Below are 18,951 nucleotides of genomic sequence, written 5' to 3'. Positions count from 1 at the left end.
ATAATAACATAACATAAAATACAGTGGTGACCGGTGTTTTTTTTTTTAAATAAAGTTTCCTTTTATTCAACATAAATGTCAATAATACAAACCTAACAACATTGTTTGCTATGGTAAGCCACAAATATAAAACACGTAACAGTAACATGATTTTTAAATAGGTTTATAAGGCATTCACTAACAAGTGCACATGAATTGTCTTTTTTGTTGCATTACATGCCAGACGGTTAGAAAAAGAGCAACTAATAAGTATCGACCAAAAGCGCACATTCAAAGGAGGAAAACAAGTTGTTCATATTTTTGCACATACCGTCTACCAGCGCGCTACGGTTGCTTCAGCTTGGCACGAGGAAGGAAGCCCGAACGCCTCCAGCAGCAGGCTAACCTTCCTACGTGCATGTTGCGTTTATTTCACCTCAACGTCTACGCCTCGTCGTCGTACCCTTCATTGTTTGTCGGTGGCGCTTGCTTGCGATCATAATTGGAAAGCAATAAATTAATAAGTCACACGGGGTTGGGCCGATCGTATCGCGTTGTTACTTGGATAAGCTTGCATCGGTGGTACATATTTATACGGCGTGCTCCCTTGGAGCTGGTGGTTATTGTTTAACGCATAATGTTCGTATGCATTTTACTACAAATAACATGTATATGTATATTCGGTATAGGGTTCGTGGCTTCGCCTATGAAAAAGACGTAGGTTCTTGTAAAATTGGAAGCCACCACAGAACATTACTCAGTTTGTCGAAAAAAAATCAAAAGTAAAAAAAAGTCAAAAGTTTTTAAAAAGTGAACACAACGTTAAAATATTTTAATGTGAACAAAGGCTTTGTCTAGACTTATTGAAATGAATGGTTTCAATTTGGTTCTTTGATTTTTGTTTTGATATGTACAACAGGTGTATTAAAATCGTAAACGAAATTAAATTAATCTCGTTTTAATTGTGGTTTGCAGTCCAAAGCTGCCACACCTAGGAGAGCAGCCCTTTGTATAATTTCATTGATATTGGGCAGGTTTTGTTCCATTACTTTTTCCATAATAACTAAAGTACTGCGTTTTTGCCCATTAATTTCTCGTTTAGCTGCAAATATCAGTTTACGATCCGACGCATGTTACTACCAATGCAATGATGCTTGGCGATTCAATTTACATTTATGCGAAACAAACGCATTAATTGTAATAACATAAATTCAATTATGTGTTCACCTCGGTCGCATGCGTAGCTCGGCGCACTAATTTTCCAGAAAAGAAAACCTAAATTGTGACACTACCCACACCAACCGTACGCGGTGCCTTGAGTTTATGGACGATGGTTTTGATCACCGGAACCTTCACTGGATACGGCTGAGGAATGTGCACTGGGACGTGTTTCTCTACGGGATATGGAACTGGTTTTTCGATAGGTACAGGTACTTTTTTCTCCACCGGATAGGGTACAATCTTTTCAATCGGAATGGTGATCTCCTTTATGACTGGTACCTGCGAGAGCAAATAAAAAAAAAGATTATACATATGTAGATAGTAGCAATAGAAACAGCAAAAAATAAAAATGCAAAATATGACATGTAGAATACAAAAAAAAAATTAAAGCTGTACCAACATTTCAAAATGGCTTAACTGTTTTTGGATATATTGCTTCTTTCTAAGCTGTGGTCGTATTTTATATGTTCTGGAATCCACACCTATAAAAGACGATTTTGTTTCAAAAAGCAGTCACCTACACCCTTTCCCAAACATCACTTTACTACCGTTTTAATCAGTAATACAGGTAATACCAAATCGGTTTCGATGAACGTGTTTTTACAGTATATATGTAGAAATGCTGCGTAAAAAGCTTATTTAGTTTATATAATCTCTAGGGAAGTTCACGGGAAAAGCAATCCACGTACTTCGTTGGGAACCGAACCCATGACTCCCAATTCGCTAGACGGGCGCTTCTTTCCTCCAAGCTACGGAGCCATTTCAAAATCTCCGTCCTCTGAAGGTACAGAACTGAACTCGATTCCACTAATGCAAATGGTTTATGCCTTTTAACAATCGAAATCTCATTTAGATGGAATAAGATGACCTTCTACTCTACCATATGCAGCATAGTTGTCCCACACAGAAAAAATATGTAATTAAAATTCAGCGAGAAATCATGCACATAAAGGGAATGCTAGAGTTAGTGCACTTTTACATGATATATAATGTAAAATTACATTACCTTCCTGTAAATTTCCGCCAACCATCCCGTAAACCATCATGAACACCAACCGATTACGCGACTATTAGCGGAAATTTACACGAACGTAACGAAATTTTACACGATATCTCATGTAAATATGCACTAATTCTAGCATTCCCTTTATGTGCATGATCTTTCGCTGAATTTTACATGATTTTTTTTCTGTGCATATCAAAAGGAATTTTCATAGAACATGGGACCTTGCTGCACACGGCAGTAGACGTCTCTGTTGTGTGCAATGTGCCCCGGCCCATTATCAACGCTTCATACACTAGGCGCCCCTCCACCTTTTGCGGAAATTGGGAAAAACCCCTTTGGCGCCACTTGTGTGACACAAAAATTGCACAATTCTTAACCTTCTTCGTGCATTAGCTTGCGGTCACCTCGCTAACTTAGTACAGGTTTAGGGGTTATAATGACCCCAATGCACGACTAGGGTTAGAATTAAATTAAAGAAATTTCTGTTCCGAAAAAACTTTTTCTTGTAAACCAGTAATAAACTTAAGATTAGAGGGTCTTGTTTCCCGGACAGAAAACAATCCCGGGATTTGGGATTTTTATTTTTTAAATCCCGGGATTTCCCGGGATCCCGGGAAAATCCAAATTTTCCAGAAACCGAAGAAAAATGAATGGCACGAATTCTAAACCCTTTTTTTCGAAAACAAAAACGTTCAATATTCTTCCTATTAAAAATGATGATTGAGACATAGCTGGGATTTATTTATTTTTCAGAGGGAGCCCAGGAGGGTCTTGGTTGCATGAGTATGAATATGAAAATATTAAGCCATCTTTTCAATCCAAAGTAAAATGACAAGGATGTTTGAAAATTTTATATTTTAGTAGACATATTCTCCTGGGATAAGTTATCTTTAAATACTAAGCCACGTTTGTCCGATTTAGGTTTTTAGGCTTTAGGCTTATAAAATGTCTTGAGAAAACCGTAATAACCTTGACTTGTGGCATTTAGGCATGTAAGGCATAAACAGTTCCAGATGGAATTACAAGAAAAGCTGTCGTTGGATTTTTTTAAATCGTTTCTAATTATCTGGGCTTCCCGAGAGAATTATAAGGAGTAAATTATATGTTAAGACAAACAAACAAAATTTCTAGAGAAATTATTAAATAAATCCATGAGGTTTCCCAATATGTACTTTTTTTCTATAAATAAATTAAGAATTTGTCTAGCGGAGTTTTGATGGAAAGGCTTGGAAAAGTGATTTGATTCTGTTGGCAGCTTCTTGAGGCTGATTTAAAAATGTTTGAAAAAAAAAATACTTCATAAATTCATTCAAGAAATACATAAGAGACGCCTATAATCCTTCAGGAGGTTCTTGGTTTTAAAATGATTTTGGCAATGCCATCTAGAAACTTCATTGATATATTTTTCGCTATTTTTGACAAAGTCATCACCTACAGCAGTCTCTTCAGATGTTTCTGCTATGAATGTTCAATTAATAATCACAATTGTAATCCATTACTAACAACAGGACACAATGTGCAACTCAGGTGTTTTACAGTTAAATTGAAAACTTTCTTCTTTCTTCGCAAAACAAAACATTATTACGTTCATGTGGTAAACACGATGCTATTCTAATCCAAAAAAATGGAAAATAATCTAGAACTTTCTTCGGTCCCCCACATTTTAGGGGCCCCCACAAAAGCCTTTTTTGATTGCTAACATGAACTTTATTTTTCATATTGCTCAACTACTGTTCGAAAATGAAGAAAAAATTTTTTGCTCGTCTCTTTCAAGGGCCCTCCAATCGCCTCGGGTCCCGAGCCCCCACAATCCTTAATCCGGACCTGCCAGCGCCCATTTAATTTAAAATGCACGGGGGTAATTCTCGCTGAGACCGGCCCACTATTTACACCTTGTCTTCAAAAATGTTTAAGGTGCCGATTTTCTGAAAGTCCTCGCCTAAAAAGTAAGAAAAATGCATTTGGTTACTCAAATTGATGGACCCCCCGTTAGTTAGAGCCACAACAATTTTTGCAGACCCCTCGATTTTGGTCCAATGGTGGCTCACTTAAACCGTTATAACTCAAAAGTTTCACCGAAAACCACCTCAAAACGAAATGTTGTTGAAAAGAGGAGAGATAGAGCTACTATTTACAATAATAAAAAGTTTGGTCGGCCATATTGATTTTGGCCGCCATCTTGGATTTGTATACCAAAACATTTTTTTCACCATGAGGGCAACCACCGATTTTCAAAATTTTTGCATCAATTGAAAGTTGGGACATTTATACATAACATATCAAAAAATTAGAGATGTCTTTTTCTTCTTTCAAAAGTTATCTACAGTTTTGTAAATTAAGCCACGTTTTCTCCATACATTTCCATGCGCACCGGCAAAGACATACAACAGCATCCGAGTTTACGCCTGCATGTATACCCAAAGGCGCGTGCCGCAAAATTTGGCCAAATCGGAGGTGCGTTTCCGTTTTTGACTGTTTCTCAATGATGCGGGCATTGTTTTTATTACTTTTTTAGTGTTTTGAAAAGCTTAAACCTTCAACTTTCCATTAGTGGGTTCAGAATTTAAATTCGTGTTCGTAAACACTGCGAAATAACGCTGCATTTATGTAAACGGTCGGCACCGGGCCCAATGGTATGGTTTACAAAACGGCAGATAACTTTTGAAAGAAGAAAAAGACATCTCTAATTTTTTGATATGTTTTGTATAAATGTCCCAGCTTTCAATTGATGTAAAAATTTTGAAAATCGGTGGTTGCCCTCATGGTGAAAAAAATGTTTTGGTATAAAAATCCAAGATGGCGGCCAAAATCAATATGGCCGACCCAACTTTTTATTATTGTAAATACTAGCTCTATCTTTCCTCTTTTCAACAACAATTCGTTTTGAGGTGGTTGTTGGAGTAACTTTCGAGTTATAACGGTTTAAGTGAGCCACCATTTGACCAAAATCGAGGGGTCTGCAAAAATTGTTGTGGCTCTAACTAACGGGGGGTCCATCAATTTGAGTAACCAAATGCATTTTTCTTACTTTTAAGGCGAGGGCTTTCAGAAAATCGGCACCTTACACGTTTTTGAAGACAAGGTGTAAATAGTGGGCCGGTCTCAGCGAGAATTACCCACGGTGTAGAAAAAAGCAAAAAGTTTGTCGGACACATAACGGTTAAAATGCCTTAATAAAACAAACGAATAAATAAATAGAAATCCTAGAGAAAAGTGGAATCTCAGATGAAATTGCTGAAAAAATCCAGGAAGAATCCCTGCTAAAATCCTTGCCGGAAAATCACAGCAGCAATCTCTAGAAGAATACCAGGATAATCGCTGAAAATATCTCAATAGGAGTCCCTAAGAAAATTCTGAAGGAATCGTGTGCTGAAAGAATCCCAGGAGAAATCTAGGAAGAAATCCCGAGAGGAAACCATGAAGGAATCTTTGAATGAAACTTTTGAGAAATAGGTATCTGTAAGAATGACGTATGCGATCATGAGAAAAATCCCTAAAGGAATCGCGATTAGAACAAATGAGGCAATCCCACAAGATCTCATACAGAGTCGATTGTACGACTTTTCCCCGAAAACCAGTTCCCCGAATGAAGTTTCCCCGGAAGTTTTTTCCCCGAATGCACCATTTCCCCGGAAAATGTTTCCCCGAATGTACCATTTCCCCGAAAAGTGTATGTCATCTGCCATTTAACCTTCTTTGGAAAATAGCTGACGCAGTACAGGTTCAGCGTAACCTGCCTGGGTCATTATGAGCCCAATGCACGAAAAGGGTTAACTCAAAATTAGCTTTCGTTCACAGATTCTTTAATTTATTTCGGATTTCAAATAGTATTGATATTTTTGAAGTGGATAACTGACACTGAGGAAGATTACAAGTGGTAGTCGAAATACGCGTATCTGTCAAAAAATATGCAACATAGGGCGGAATTAAAAGGTACGAAACTGAATACACTCATTCTAAAAGGGTATTCTGCTTAGTGGGTTCGAAAAGTCGGTACAAGATGGTATTGATATGTTGAAGTAGGATTCCGGGGTTGCGACATTTCTGTTTCCTTAGACTTCTAATTCATTATGTTTAAGAAACGATAGGGGAACTACCAAATCTATATATATAAAAGTCAATGTATGTATGTTTGTATGTTAATTTGTATGTTAATTTGTATGTAAATTTGTATGTAAATTTGTATGTTAATTTGTATGTTAATTTGTATGTTAATTTGTATGTTTGTACGTATGTATGTATGTATGTTCCAGCATAACTCCGGAGTTCCTCAACCAATTTCAACCAAATTTGGTATACACATTTGTTAGGTTAAGGAGGTGGTTATAAGGGTATTGGAATTCAAGATGGCGGCTCGGGTTCCAAGATGGCGGACTATAATCCAAGATGGCGGCCATGGAATCGTGGTTTGAGCTATTATACCATGCAATATGGGTATCTATCGATCGGGCTTGATGAGTAGAATTCAAAAATTAATATCCGGCGCCATTTTGAAATCCAATATGGCGGACTATATATCCAAGATGGCGGACCATAATCCAAGATGGCGGCCATGGAATGATGGTTTGAGCTATGATACCATGCAATATGGGTATCTATCGATCGGGCTTGATGAGTAGAAGTCAAAAATGAATATCCGACGCCATTTTGAAATCCAATATGGTGGACTATAAATCCAACATGGCGGACCATAATCCAAGATGGCGGCCATGGAATGGTGGTTTGAGCTATGATACCATGCAATATGGGTATCTATCAATTGGGCTTGACGAGTAGAAGTCAAAAATAGATATTTGACGCCATTTTAGAATCCAAGATGGCGGACCATAATCCAAGATGGCGGCCATGGAATGGTGGTTTGAGCTATGATGCCATGCAATATGGGTATCTATCGATCGGGCTTGATGAGTAGAAGTCAAAAATAGATATTTGACGCCATTTTGGAATCCAAGATGGCGGACTATAATCCAAGATGGCGGCCATGGAATGGTGGTTTGAGCTATTATACCATGCAATATGGGTATCTATCAATCGGGCTTGACGAGTAGAAGTCAAAAATATATATTTGACGCCATTTTGGAATCCAAGATGGCGGACCACAATCCAAGATGGCGGCCATGGAATGGTGGTTTGAGCTATGATACCATGCAATATTGCATAATACGGGTATCTATCAATCGGGCTTGACGAGTAGAAGTCAAAAATTGATATTTGACGCCATTTTGGAATCCAAGATGGCGGACCATAATCCAAGATGGCGGCCATGAAATGGTGGTTTGAGCTATTCAACCATGCAATATGGGTATCTATCGATCGGGCTTGACGAGTAGAAGTCAAAAATGAATATCCGACGCCATTTTGAAATCCAATATGGTGGACTATAAATCCAACATGGCGGACCATAATCCAAGATAGCGGCCATGGAATGGTGGTTTGAGCTATGATACCATGCAATATGGATATCTATCAATCGGACTTGACGAGTAGAAATCGCAAACGGATATTTGACGCCATTTTGGAATCCAAGATGGCGGACCATAATCCAAGATAGCGGCCGTGGAATGGTGGTTTGAGCTATGATACCATGCAATATGGGTATCTATCAATCGGGCTTGATGAGAAGAAGTCAAAAATAGATATTTGACGCCATTTTGGAAACCAAGATGGCGGACCATAATCCAAGATGGCGGCCATGGAATCGTGGTTTGAGCTATTATACCATGCAATATGGGTATCTATCGATCGGGCTTGATGACTAGAAGTCAAAAATAGATATTTGACGCCATTTTGGAATCCAAGATGGCGGACCATAATCGGGCTTGACGAGTAGAAATCGTAAACGGATATTTGACGCCATTTTGGAATCCAAGATGGCGGACCATAATCCAAGATAGCGGCCGTGGAATGGTGGTTTGAGCTATGGTACCATGCTATATTGCATAATACGGGTATCTATCAATCGGGCTTGACGAGTAGAAGTCAAAAATTGATATTTGACGCCATTTTGGAATCCAAGATGGCGGCCATGAAATGGTGGTTTGAGCTATTCAACTATGCAATATGGGTATCTATCGATCGGGCTTGACGAGTAGAAGTCGAAAATGAATATCCGACGCCATTTTGAAATCCAATATGGTGGACTATAAATCCAACATGGCGGACCATAATCCAAGATAGCGGCCATGGAATGGTGGTTTGAGCTATGATACCATGCAATATGGATATCTATCAATCGGGCTTGACGAGTAGAAATCGCAAACGGATTTGACGCCATTTTGGAATCCAAGATGGCGGACCATAATCCAAGATAGCGGCCGTGGAATGGTGGTTTGAGCTATGATACCATGCTATATTGCATAATACGGGTATCTATCAATCGGGCTTGACGAGTAGAAGTCAAAAATTGATATTTGACGCCATTTTGGAATCCAAGATGGCGGACCATAATCCAAGATGGCGGCCATGAAATGGTGGTTTGAGCTATTCAGCCATGCAATATGGGTATCTATCGATCGGGCTTGATGAGAAGAAGTCAAAAATAGATATTTGACGCCATTTTGGAAACCAAGATGGCGGACCATAATCCAAGATGGCGGCCATGGAATCGTGGTTTGAGCTATTATACCATGCAATATGGGTATCTATCGATCGGGCTTGATGACTAGAAGTCAAAAATAGATATTTGACGCCATTTTGGAATCCAAGATGGCGGACCATAATCCAAGATGGCGGCCATGAAATGGTGGTTTGAGCTATTATACCATGCAATATGGGTATCTATCAATCGGGCTTGACGAGTAGAAGTCAAAAATAGATATTTGACGCCATTTTGGAATCCAAGATGGCGGACCATAATCCAAGATGGCGGCCATGGAATGGTGGTTTGAGCTATGATGCCATGCAATATGGGTATCTATCGATCGGGCTTGATGAGTAGAAGTCAAAAATAGATATTTGACGCCATTTTGGAATCCAAGATGGCGGACCATAATCCAAGATGGCGGCCATGGAATGGTGGTTTGAGCTATTATACCATGCAATATGGGTATCTATCGATCGGGCTTGATGAGTAGAAGTCAAAAATAGATATTTGACACCATTTTGGAATCCAAGATGGCGGACCATAATCCAAGATGGCGGCCATGGAATGGTGGTTTGAGCTATGACGCCATGCAATATGGGTATCCATCAATCGGGCTTGACGAGTAGAAGTCAAAAATATATAGTTGACGCCATTTTGGAATCCAAGATGGCGGACCATAATCCAAGATGGCGGCCATGGAATGGTGGTTTGAACTATTATACCATGTAATAAGGGTGACTATCAATCGGGCTTAACGAGTAGAAGTCAAAAATAAATATTTGACGCGATTTTGGAATCCAAGATGGCGGACCATAATCCAAGATGGCGGCCATGGAATGGTGGTTTGAGCTATGATACCATGCAATATGGGTATCTATCGATCGGGCTTGACGAGTAGAAGTCAAAATGGATGTTTGACGCCATTTTGGAATCCAAGATGGCGGACTATAAACCAAGATGGCGGACCATAATCCAAGATGGCGGCCATAGAATGGTGGTTTGAGCTATTATACCATGCAATAAGGGTATCTATCGATCGGGCTTGATGAGTAGAAGTCAAAAATAGATATTTGACGCCATTTTGGAATCCAAGATGGCGGCCATGGAATGGTGATTTGAGCTATGATACCATGAAATATGGGTATCTATCAATCGGGCTTGACGAGTAGAAGTCAAAATAAATATTTGACGCCATTTTGGAATCCAAGATGGCGAACCATAATCTAAGATGGCGGCCATGGAATGATGGTTTGAGCTATGATGCCATGCAATATGGATATCTATCGATCGGGCTTGATGAATAGAAGTCAAAAATAGATATTTGATGCCATTTTGGAATCCAAGATGGCGGACCATAATCCAAGATGGCGGCCATGAAATGGTGGTTTGAGCTATGACGCCATGCAATATGGGTATCCATCAATCGGGCTTGACGAGTAGAAGTCAAAAATATATAGTTGACGCCATTTTGGAATCCAAGATGGCGGACCATAATCCAAGATGGCGGCCATGGAATGGTGGTTTGAACTATTATACCATGTAATAAGGGTGACTATCAATCGGGCTTAACGAGTAGAAGTCAAAAATAAATATTTGACGCGATTTTGGAATCCAAGATGGCGGACCATAATCCAAGATGGCGGCCATGGAATGGTGGTTTGAGCTATGATACCATGCAATATGGGTATCTATCGATCGGGCTTGACGAGTAGAAGTCAAATTGGATGTTTGACGCCATTTTGGAATCCAAGATGGCGGACTATAAACCAAGATGGCGGACTATAATCCAAGATGGCGGCCATAGAATGGTGGTTTGAGCTATTATACCATGCAATAAGGGTATCTATCGATCGGGCTTGATGAGTAGAAGTCAAAAATAGATATTTGACGCCATTTTGGAATCCAAGATGGCGGCCATGGAATGGTGATTTGAGCTATGATACCATGAAATATGGGTATCTATCGATCGGGCTTGACGAGTAGAAGTCAAAATAAATATTTGACGCCATTTTGGAATCCAAGATGGCGAACCATAATCTAAGATGGCGGCCATGGAATGATGGTTTGAGCTATGATGCCATGCAATATGGATATCTATCGATCGGGCTTGATGAATAGAAGTCAAAAATAGATATTTGATGCCATTTTGGAATCCAAGATGGCGGACCATAATCCAAGATGGCGGCCATGAAATGGTGGTTTGAGCTATTATACCATGCAATATGGGTATCTATCAATCGGGCTTGACGAGTAGAAGTCAAAATGGATATTTGACGCAATTTTGGAATCCAAGATGGCGGACCATAATCCATGATGGCGGCCATTAAATTGTGGTTTGAACTATGATACCATGCAATAAGGGTATCTATCAATCGGGCTTGACGAGTAGAAGTCAAAAATAGATATTTGACGCCATTTTGGAATCCAAGATGGCGGACCATAATCCATGATGGCTGCCATGAAATGGTGGTTTGAACTATTATACCATGCAATATGGGTATCTATCAATCGGACTTTACGAGTAGAAGTCAAAAATAGATAGTTGACGCAATTTCGAAATACAAGATGGTGGGATATAAATCCAAGATGGCCATAATCCAATATGGCGGTTATGGAATTGTGGTTTGATTTATGAAAACATGCAATACGGGTATCTATCGATCGGGATTGACGAGTAGAAATCGAAAATAGATATTTGACGCCATTTTGAAATCCAAGATGGCGGACCATAATCTAAGATGGCGGCCATGGAATGATGGGTTGTGCTATGATACCATGCAATGTGGATGTCAATCGATCGGGCTTGATGAATGTATGTCTAAAATCGATATCGGACGCTATTTTTAAGATCAAGATAGCGAACTGTAAAACATTTCTTTTACCATAAAATATTTAACTTCTTCTGGCAATTTTTTGCGTTGCTACTGTATGGAGGACTGTGGAACATCGTCGGCAGAAAGCCGCCGATGTTCCGATAGTCCGATGCGCCGTGTTTGCGTCGAATCACTTCTAGGCGAACAGCACATCCAAGCATTTGCCCGGTAGAATGCGAACAGAGGTGTTATCCTTTTTTTAAGTCCTACGAGCGTTAGCGAGTCGGACAGCATACGCTTACACGTTGTAACGCAAACATATTTCTACTGATTGAGATTTAAAACCACGGCTCCGCAATTCGATAGATCATAGATCACGCTTTGAACACATTTATCTATGGAACCCGAGATCTACATGAACCTTTAACACTTTCTCAAAGTGCCGTTGAAAAATGGTGAAAGCACTTGATTTAGCTTTAATTTATTTTGACAGAGAAAAACATGAAGAATCATCATTTACATTCAAGTATATGAAAGTAATAAACCTAGCAAATGCCATGTGAGAAAGATGAGAAACCAAAATATTTAAGTTATGGAATAGAACTTGACTTACCTCTCTTCAGCTACTGTTTTTATTCGAATGGCTTCTTTGTTTTTTTCCATAAATTTGTAAATTGTGTGGAAAACACAATGGCACTCTATGCCGTAGAAACGTACCAGTAGATTTAATGTTTAGTATACTAAGTATGCTTCGGAATTCTGGATTTTTGGCAGTATTTTAATATGGCTTTTATGTCACCTGGAATCTCTTTATATTCAGCATGATCTTGCGGAACAGCGGCATGTTTACCCATTCGGCTATATGGGACTTCGCATTTGCTCCAGTCCCCCTCAATAAATAAACCCGAGCAAAGCCGGGCAATTCAGCTAGTTTTGTAATAATGAGATGATTTTTCGTATGGTGAGATCGAAGGCTCAGAGACCTTTGGTGAAATGGTAAATTCTTCGCTCCTGCAATGAGATGGCGCAAAATGTATGGGTATTATAATTCCTTGCCTAATTTGATGCTGTTTGTCTGTTATAGTATTTATTTCTTGCCTCTTCAACAACACAGTTTTCCAAAGTTTTGCTCAAACAGCATCACATTAGGTACGGTATGATCATTTCACGCTTTTTGAGTCATGTTATTCAGAATGTTTCATCTCACCATACATGTATTCTGTTCATCGATGTCCTAATGCATTGACACACTTCAGGGTTATGAGAGAGTCAACTATGTGTACGGATAATTATAAACGGTGAGGAAGATAATAGTGGTGAATGACCATAGGTCCATTGTCAATGAACTCTAGTAGAATGTTGGGCTCAAGATAACCCAGACAGAATTGCCGAACGTGTACTACGCCTAGACAATGGCGTAACATCTTAGGAGGTTTAAGTTAAATGGTGAACAGTAGACCGAATGGGAATTGACGTACTGTCTTAACCTGATTGATAGCCTTTACATAATAAATTTTCCTTCTTTCAAACAAAGGCTGTTCTTTCATGTTGACCTGTGGAATTTATCATCAGCAATTTTACAACTGGTATATTTATCGTTGATGTTTTGTTCCTTGGTATCAAGTTGTTCTAGTGTATGGACTTTTTATTAGAATTCTCCATCAGAGATTCTCCCTTCTTTCAATATATACGGTTCTTTCAAAATATTCTGCCAAAAACTGTCGACAGTCAAACTACTAATATTTTCTGCAAAAAAAATCAAATATTATTTCAGTAAAGTTTGGCTATTACCATCGATTAACAAAAAAGTACATATTCAAATTGTGCCCAAATACTTTCTTTGAAAGCAACCATTTTTAAATTTTCCGTATCGAATGGGTTACAGCTATAGCCTACAACTTTTATGCTGATGATGATCTTTAGCAGATTACTTGAACCCCGACGACTCATTTTAAAGGTATTATATGTTTTGAGGGCGTTTTCTGAGTTTGAATATTCAACAATACTCGTAAGAACTGCTTATGAATCAAAGAAGGGATAATCTCAGATGAGCGTGTTCTGAGTTGAAAGCCCTATAATTTTCAATCACAACAAATGAAAAGAACGACCTTTGTTTAGAAGAAGAGCAAACGTCATTCAAATATCATAATTCGGCACCAACATTTCAAAAGGGCGTAACTGCATTTGGAAGTAATACCTACTTTCAAAGCTGTAGGTCGTACTGCCTCCCTTACACTCAAACCACCGTGGTTGTCGGAAAGAGGAGAGTTTTTCCCATCTGGTACTTGTTGTGAAAAACATGGAAATCATAACACATGATCCACAGCTTTAAAAGAAGGTGATGATTCCAAAAGCAGTTACGCCCTTTTGAAATGTTGGTGTCGATTTATAATTATGTCTTGAAAAATACCTCAAGGGAAAATCCAGAGTGGTCATAACCAATAAGGTGTGTAATTTTTGTCAAATGCGTCTCATACAAGCTAATAAGTGTTCCATGCACTTGATATCTCCATCAATTCGTCAATTGTGTCAAAGCAAGAATAGAAACTCCAAGGTCATTAAAGTCCTGTGAAGTCATTGAACAGTCCTTCTAAAGCCGGCTGGTTCTAAACTCCAAGGTCATTAAAGTCCTGTGAAGTCATTGAACAGTCCTTCTAAAGCCGGCCAGATGGAAGTTTAATAAATATTTCGGGGAAACGGTCTATTCTGGGAAACAGTTCATTCGGGGAATCGTTTTTCGGGGAAAAACTTTCGGGGAAACTTCATTCGGGGAACTGGTTTTCGGGGAAATGTCGTACAATCACAGAGTCCCCTTGAAAATTCTTGAAGGAACCCTTGAAGAATTCATTACAGGAAAAATCTCTGAAGGAATCACTGAAGAAGTCTCTGGAGGATTTAGTGTACAAATCCCTAAGGAAATATCAGGAGAAATGCCGAAAGAAACCCCGCGAGGAAATCCTCTCCATTACAAAGTCTCTGAAGAAATCATAGGGAAACCCCCTTCAAGCCGGCCAGATGGAAGTTTAATAAATATTTCGGGGAAACGGTCTATTCTGGGAAACAGTTCATTCGGGGAATCGTTTTTCGGGGAAAAACTTTCGGGGAAACTTCATTCGGGGAACTGGTTTTCGGGGAAATGTCGTACAATCACAGAGTCCCCTTGAAAATTCTTGAGGGAACCCTTGAAGAATTCATTACAGGAAAAATCTCTGAAGGAATCACTGAAGAAGTCTCTGGAGGAATTAGGGTACAAATCCCTAAGGAAATATCAGGAGAAATGCCGAAAGAAACCCCGCGAGGAAATCCTCTCCATTACAAAGTCTCTGAAGAAATCATAGGGAAACCCCCTTCAAGAGTTCCGGGAGGAATCCCTGAAAGGATCTCTGAAGAAGGAGAAAATAAAAGGATCCCAGGGGAAATCCCGAAGGAATGCCGAAATAAACAAGAAGGAATCAAAAGAAAAATTTTGGAATGAATCCTTGAAAGGATCCAGGAAAAATCCCCATAATCAACATGTATGTCCGGGTCAACAGATGATATATGCCCTGTTTCTCGCTTTCTCTGTATCCCTCTCAATCCCTACAGGGTCGTGGGTTGTATTTTGGAGAAAATCTGAGATAAATACCTGAAACAATCCTTGGAAAAATACTGGCAGAAATTTCCAAACAAATCTGGGGTAGAATCTCTACAGCATAATAAAATAAAACCTGGTATAAATTTTTGGTGAAATTCGTGGAGAGTTATCGGAAGGAATTGCTGAATATTTTCGTAAATAAATCACTGCAGGAGAATTTGTATTTTTAACTTGATGATTTTGTGGCTATATCGGTCTCTTTCTACTCATAAGTATAAGGGAGTAGAGATCAAAGTGGATAATGAAATGATAGATATGATAGAATTCGCTAGGTAGCGAACAAGTGTGAAAATTTTTATAGAAGGTGAAATTAGGCAAGTAGGCCATGTATTGAACGAATACATCGAATGCGTGAAACTTCTGCCGTGCGACCTGTGCTTTTAAACAGATCGGCTTGGTTGGTAGTTCATACCACCTTACGCTGAATCCGCCGCTCCAGAACGTCCCAATGTGAGCCATACCTCAATTTATAGGGCAAAATATGCGATTTTGGGCTTTTTTGACTGCAAGCTATTAAGCATGGAAATACTTTTTTTAACCAATCAAAGGACAAATTGGTAAATTATCATCTAAATTAACGACTCATGCAAAATATTTCGTTTTACCATATCAAATATGCTAGTTTTAAGCGATTTATGTTAGGAACGATATTTCCTATACAAGTCCCAAAAGTTGCATGCAAGTTCACATACTGACATAAAATGCTTAAATCTATCAAATTTCATTTGGTAAAACGAAATATTTAGCATGAGTCGTTTATTTAGATGTTAATATTCCAATTTATCCTTTGATTGGTTAAAAAAAATATTTCCATGTTTAATGGCGTGCAGTAAAAAACGCCCAAAATCGCATATTTTGCCCTATAAATTGAGGTATAGCTCAAAATGGTGACATGCTGGAGCAAATCTGAGCCCGGATTCGGATTCAGCGGCCCAAAATCTGTCAGAGACACATAAGTTTGCTCTTATAAGTTGTGGTAGAGACACATAAGTTTGCTTAGACAAAAAAATGTTGCGCTTCTCACTTCTGGCAACTGATACATTGTTCTAGATCAAAACTAGAAAATTGTTACAAAAATATTACATAATAATAACTAATCATGATATTCATAACTCATTGTGATAATAATCTTGGTCAACATCCTTGGTGTTTTCGAAATACTCTAAGGTACACCGGGGCAAGTTGAAACGGGTGGGGCAAGATGAAACAGCGAATTAACATGCTGTTTTCTAATGATGATAAACAGTTTGATCGCCATAACACATAGTTTTTGATTCAAACAATCTTTTAGCGAAGGAAAAAATTTCAAATTATATTGAAATCTATTTCAAAACTTCGTGTTTCATCTTGCCCCACCCGTTTCAACTTGCCCCGGTGTACCTTAACTCAATCATGTATATCACATTATGTTACAAATGTTTTTTGAAAACTCATTGTATTATAGTAAAGTTTCGAGTCTTCGACGTTTTGAAAATTTAAAAATGTAACAAATTTTGATAGAAACTGGTTATCTTGAGACTAAAACTCATATCACATTTAGTTATAATTTTGATCTGATTGTAAAGTTCATTGTTATTTAGTTATTTCAACATCATCCTGCATCTAGTTTATAACTTAATAAATTATAGAAAAATATTATAACATCATAACACAATATTATATAAACTTGACATTATTTTCTTGTCGGAACGCTTAAAGCATTTGTATTTGGTAACAATATCAACTTACCGCTACTGGTTGCGATACAGGAACATGGACAGGATATGGCTGAGGAACCGGTACTAAAACCGGATGTGGGATATGAACCTTGACCCCTTTTGGAATCGGTACATGTATTTTCTTGACATATGGTATAGGCACAGGTTTTTCCACTTCGATGTGTTGGCTAATAGGGATTGCTTTGGCTTTAGTATGAATAATTTTAGGAGCCTTGTAACGGTGCCCGTAGTCCTCATCGTCGTCATCATTTTCATGAATATTTCTAATAACCGGTGAAGAGGGTTCTTTCGACGAGTGAATGATACTGTACGATTGCAAGATTGGAATGATTGAGTTCTTCTTATAATATCCTGCGTTACTGCTGCCATAGTTCCCCCGGTCATCGGCATCTTCCTCACTATCACTGTCAATATCAACCGGAGGTAACCTATGTTTCACAGAAGAAGTAAAAGAAGTCATAAACCCAGGGCTGTTCGATGAGTGTGATGACGAATGTCTATAGTTGTCATGGTTTGTGGAAGCGTCTGTATCATAATCGTCGTTCTCAGCTATATGGCTGAAATGTACTGGTCTTCGCACATTATAATTTTCTTCAGATGGATCATATGAAAACACATATTTTCCCAGCACTCGGGCTGGATCAGGCTCTGGAACGGGTTCAGCACGGGTAACTAAAGCACCAATTGCGAGAAAAGCCAACTGCAAACCAGAATGAAACCTTTTATTGCACATTTTTCTAATTGATTTCAATCTACAACAAACTCACTTGAGATATCATTTCTTCTTCCTTGCATCAACACCAATGGTTGTTGAGCTACACTTTCAGCACTGTTTTTACCACACCTGCACTTCCCATAGACAACTCACGATGCCCATCCAAGCGACTCCAGAAGCACGCTATGCTTCCGACTGGTTTACTTTCCGTGGTCAAATGATGCGATCGTCGTTAGGCAGACAGTACACAATGTAGATCCAATGTTGACAGGGTGGCGTTTGTTCGTCGAATAAGCAGCACCATTTCACCGAAGGCATCATTTATATTAAGTAAAATTGGAATCGACCACTAACTTCGGCTGCTCGAGTTGGGTGCACCGCAGACTTGGCGCGAATAACCGCATGAAAGCAAATGAGCCAATTACGAGTAACGATGTCTTCCACATTGATGAAACCAGAGAGCCTGGCTGGACTCGGAAAAACGCAGGCTGGCAGGGGTTAGATAAATTGATTCAGCGAATTAGATAAGTTTTAGATCGATAGTCAGAAAATGGTGGAAACCACTTATTGGAAATTGATCCCGATTAGATCTTATTCATTGTGTCAATTTTCTGTTCTACTGCAGTGTAGCATAAACAGAGTGTTTGTAAGCTCAACTCAATCAAAACTTGAAAAAATAATTATTGTCTTAAAACGCAGTTTTTATAAGGATTTTTAATTTTTACAAAAATAGGATGTACACAAACGCCCCCATCATGTAAAATCGAATCAGTAGTGATATTAATGTAATTGTGATAATAATATAATAAAACATAAATGCTCATATCAGTGCAGTTTATCATCACCAATGAGGCAGCGTCGATAGTGATCATGTGTTACATGCTAAAATCGCATTACTCGCACATCATTGAACGTGTGGAATGTTTTGTTATTACCATTTATTGTACTAGCACGGTTACCAGCACGCCATAAGCCGATCAGATGCCGCACCACTTTAATGTAATGCTACGGATCAACCAAACGAGGTCTTTTGCAATAACCATATGTATAAGCATTTCGTTCCATGCATCGTTCATTAGCTAGGCCTTATCATTGTTATTAATAGGAAAACAGCATAATTAACTTGAGCAAGTAATAACCAAATTGAGGTTCTTAACAACCAAACAAAGTGCCAGTATAATTTTCGGATGCCTATAAGGTTCAGTATTAAGGTAAAACATCAGAAAATACTAAAATGGTTACCATAATAGCCGACTTGAACCCCTACTCACGTTTTTCAATC

At 38.7% G+C, this 18,951-nt stretch overlaps 1 protein-coding gene across 1 annotated transcript; it reads right to left on the bottom strand.

The window, feature by feature from the left end:
• Positions 1–24: 24 nt before the first annotated feature.
• Positions 25–18,140, bottom strand: LOC109397310 (uncharacterized). The gene is made up of 3 exons (XM_019669639.3): positions 17,722–18,140; positions 16,965–17,654; positions 25–1,479 (listed from the first exon to the last, which is right to left on the bottom strand). Exons 1-3 carry the CDS (start codon positions 17,731–17,733, stop codon positions 1,255–1,257), a joined length of 927 nt encoding a protein of 308 aa, XP_019525184.1. The 5' UTR covers positions 17,734–18,140; the 3' UTR covers positions 25–1,254.
• Between the last annotated feature and the right edge of the window lie 811 nt (positions 18,141–18,951).

This window comes from Aedes albopictus, chromosome 1, assembly GCF_035046485.1.
Source record: "Aedes albopictus strain Foshan chromosome 1, AalbF5, whole genome shotgun sequence".
Lineage (NCBI taxonomy): Eukaryota > Metazoa > Arthropoda > Insecta > Diptera > Culicidae > Aedes > Aedes albopictus.
The sequence above is the reverse complement of the archived record's forward strand: the minus strand, read 5'-3'. Positions and strand labels throughout refer to the sequence as shown.

Coding starts and splice junctions, on each gene's coding strand:
- LOC109397310 (XM_019669639.3), bottom strand. Junction 1,480..16,964: donor CTGTATCGCAACCAGTAGCG/GTAAGTTGATAT, acceptor TTGCTCTCGCAG/GTACCAGTCATAAAGGAGAT.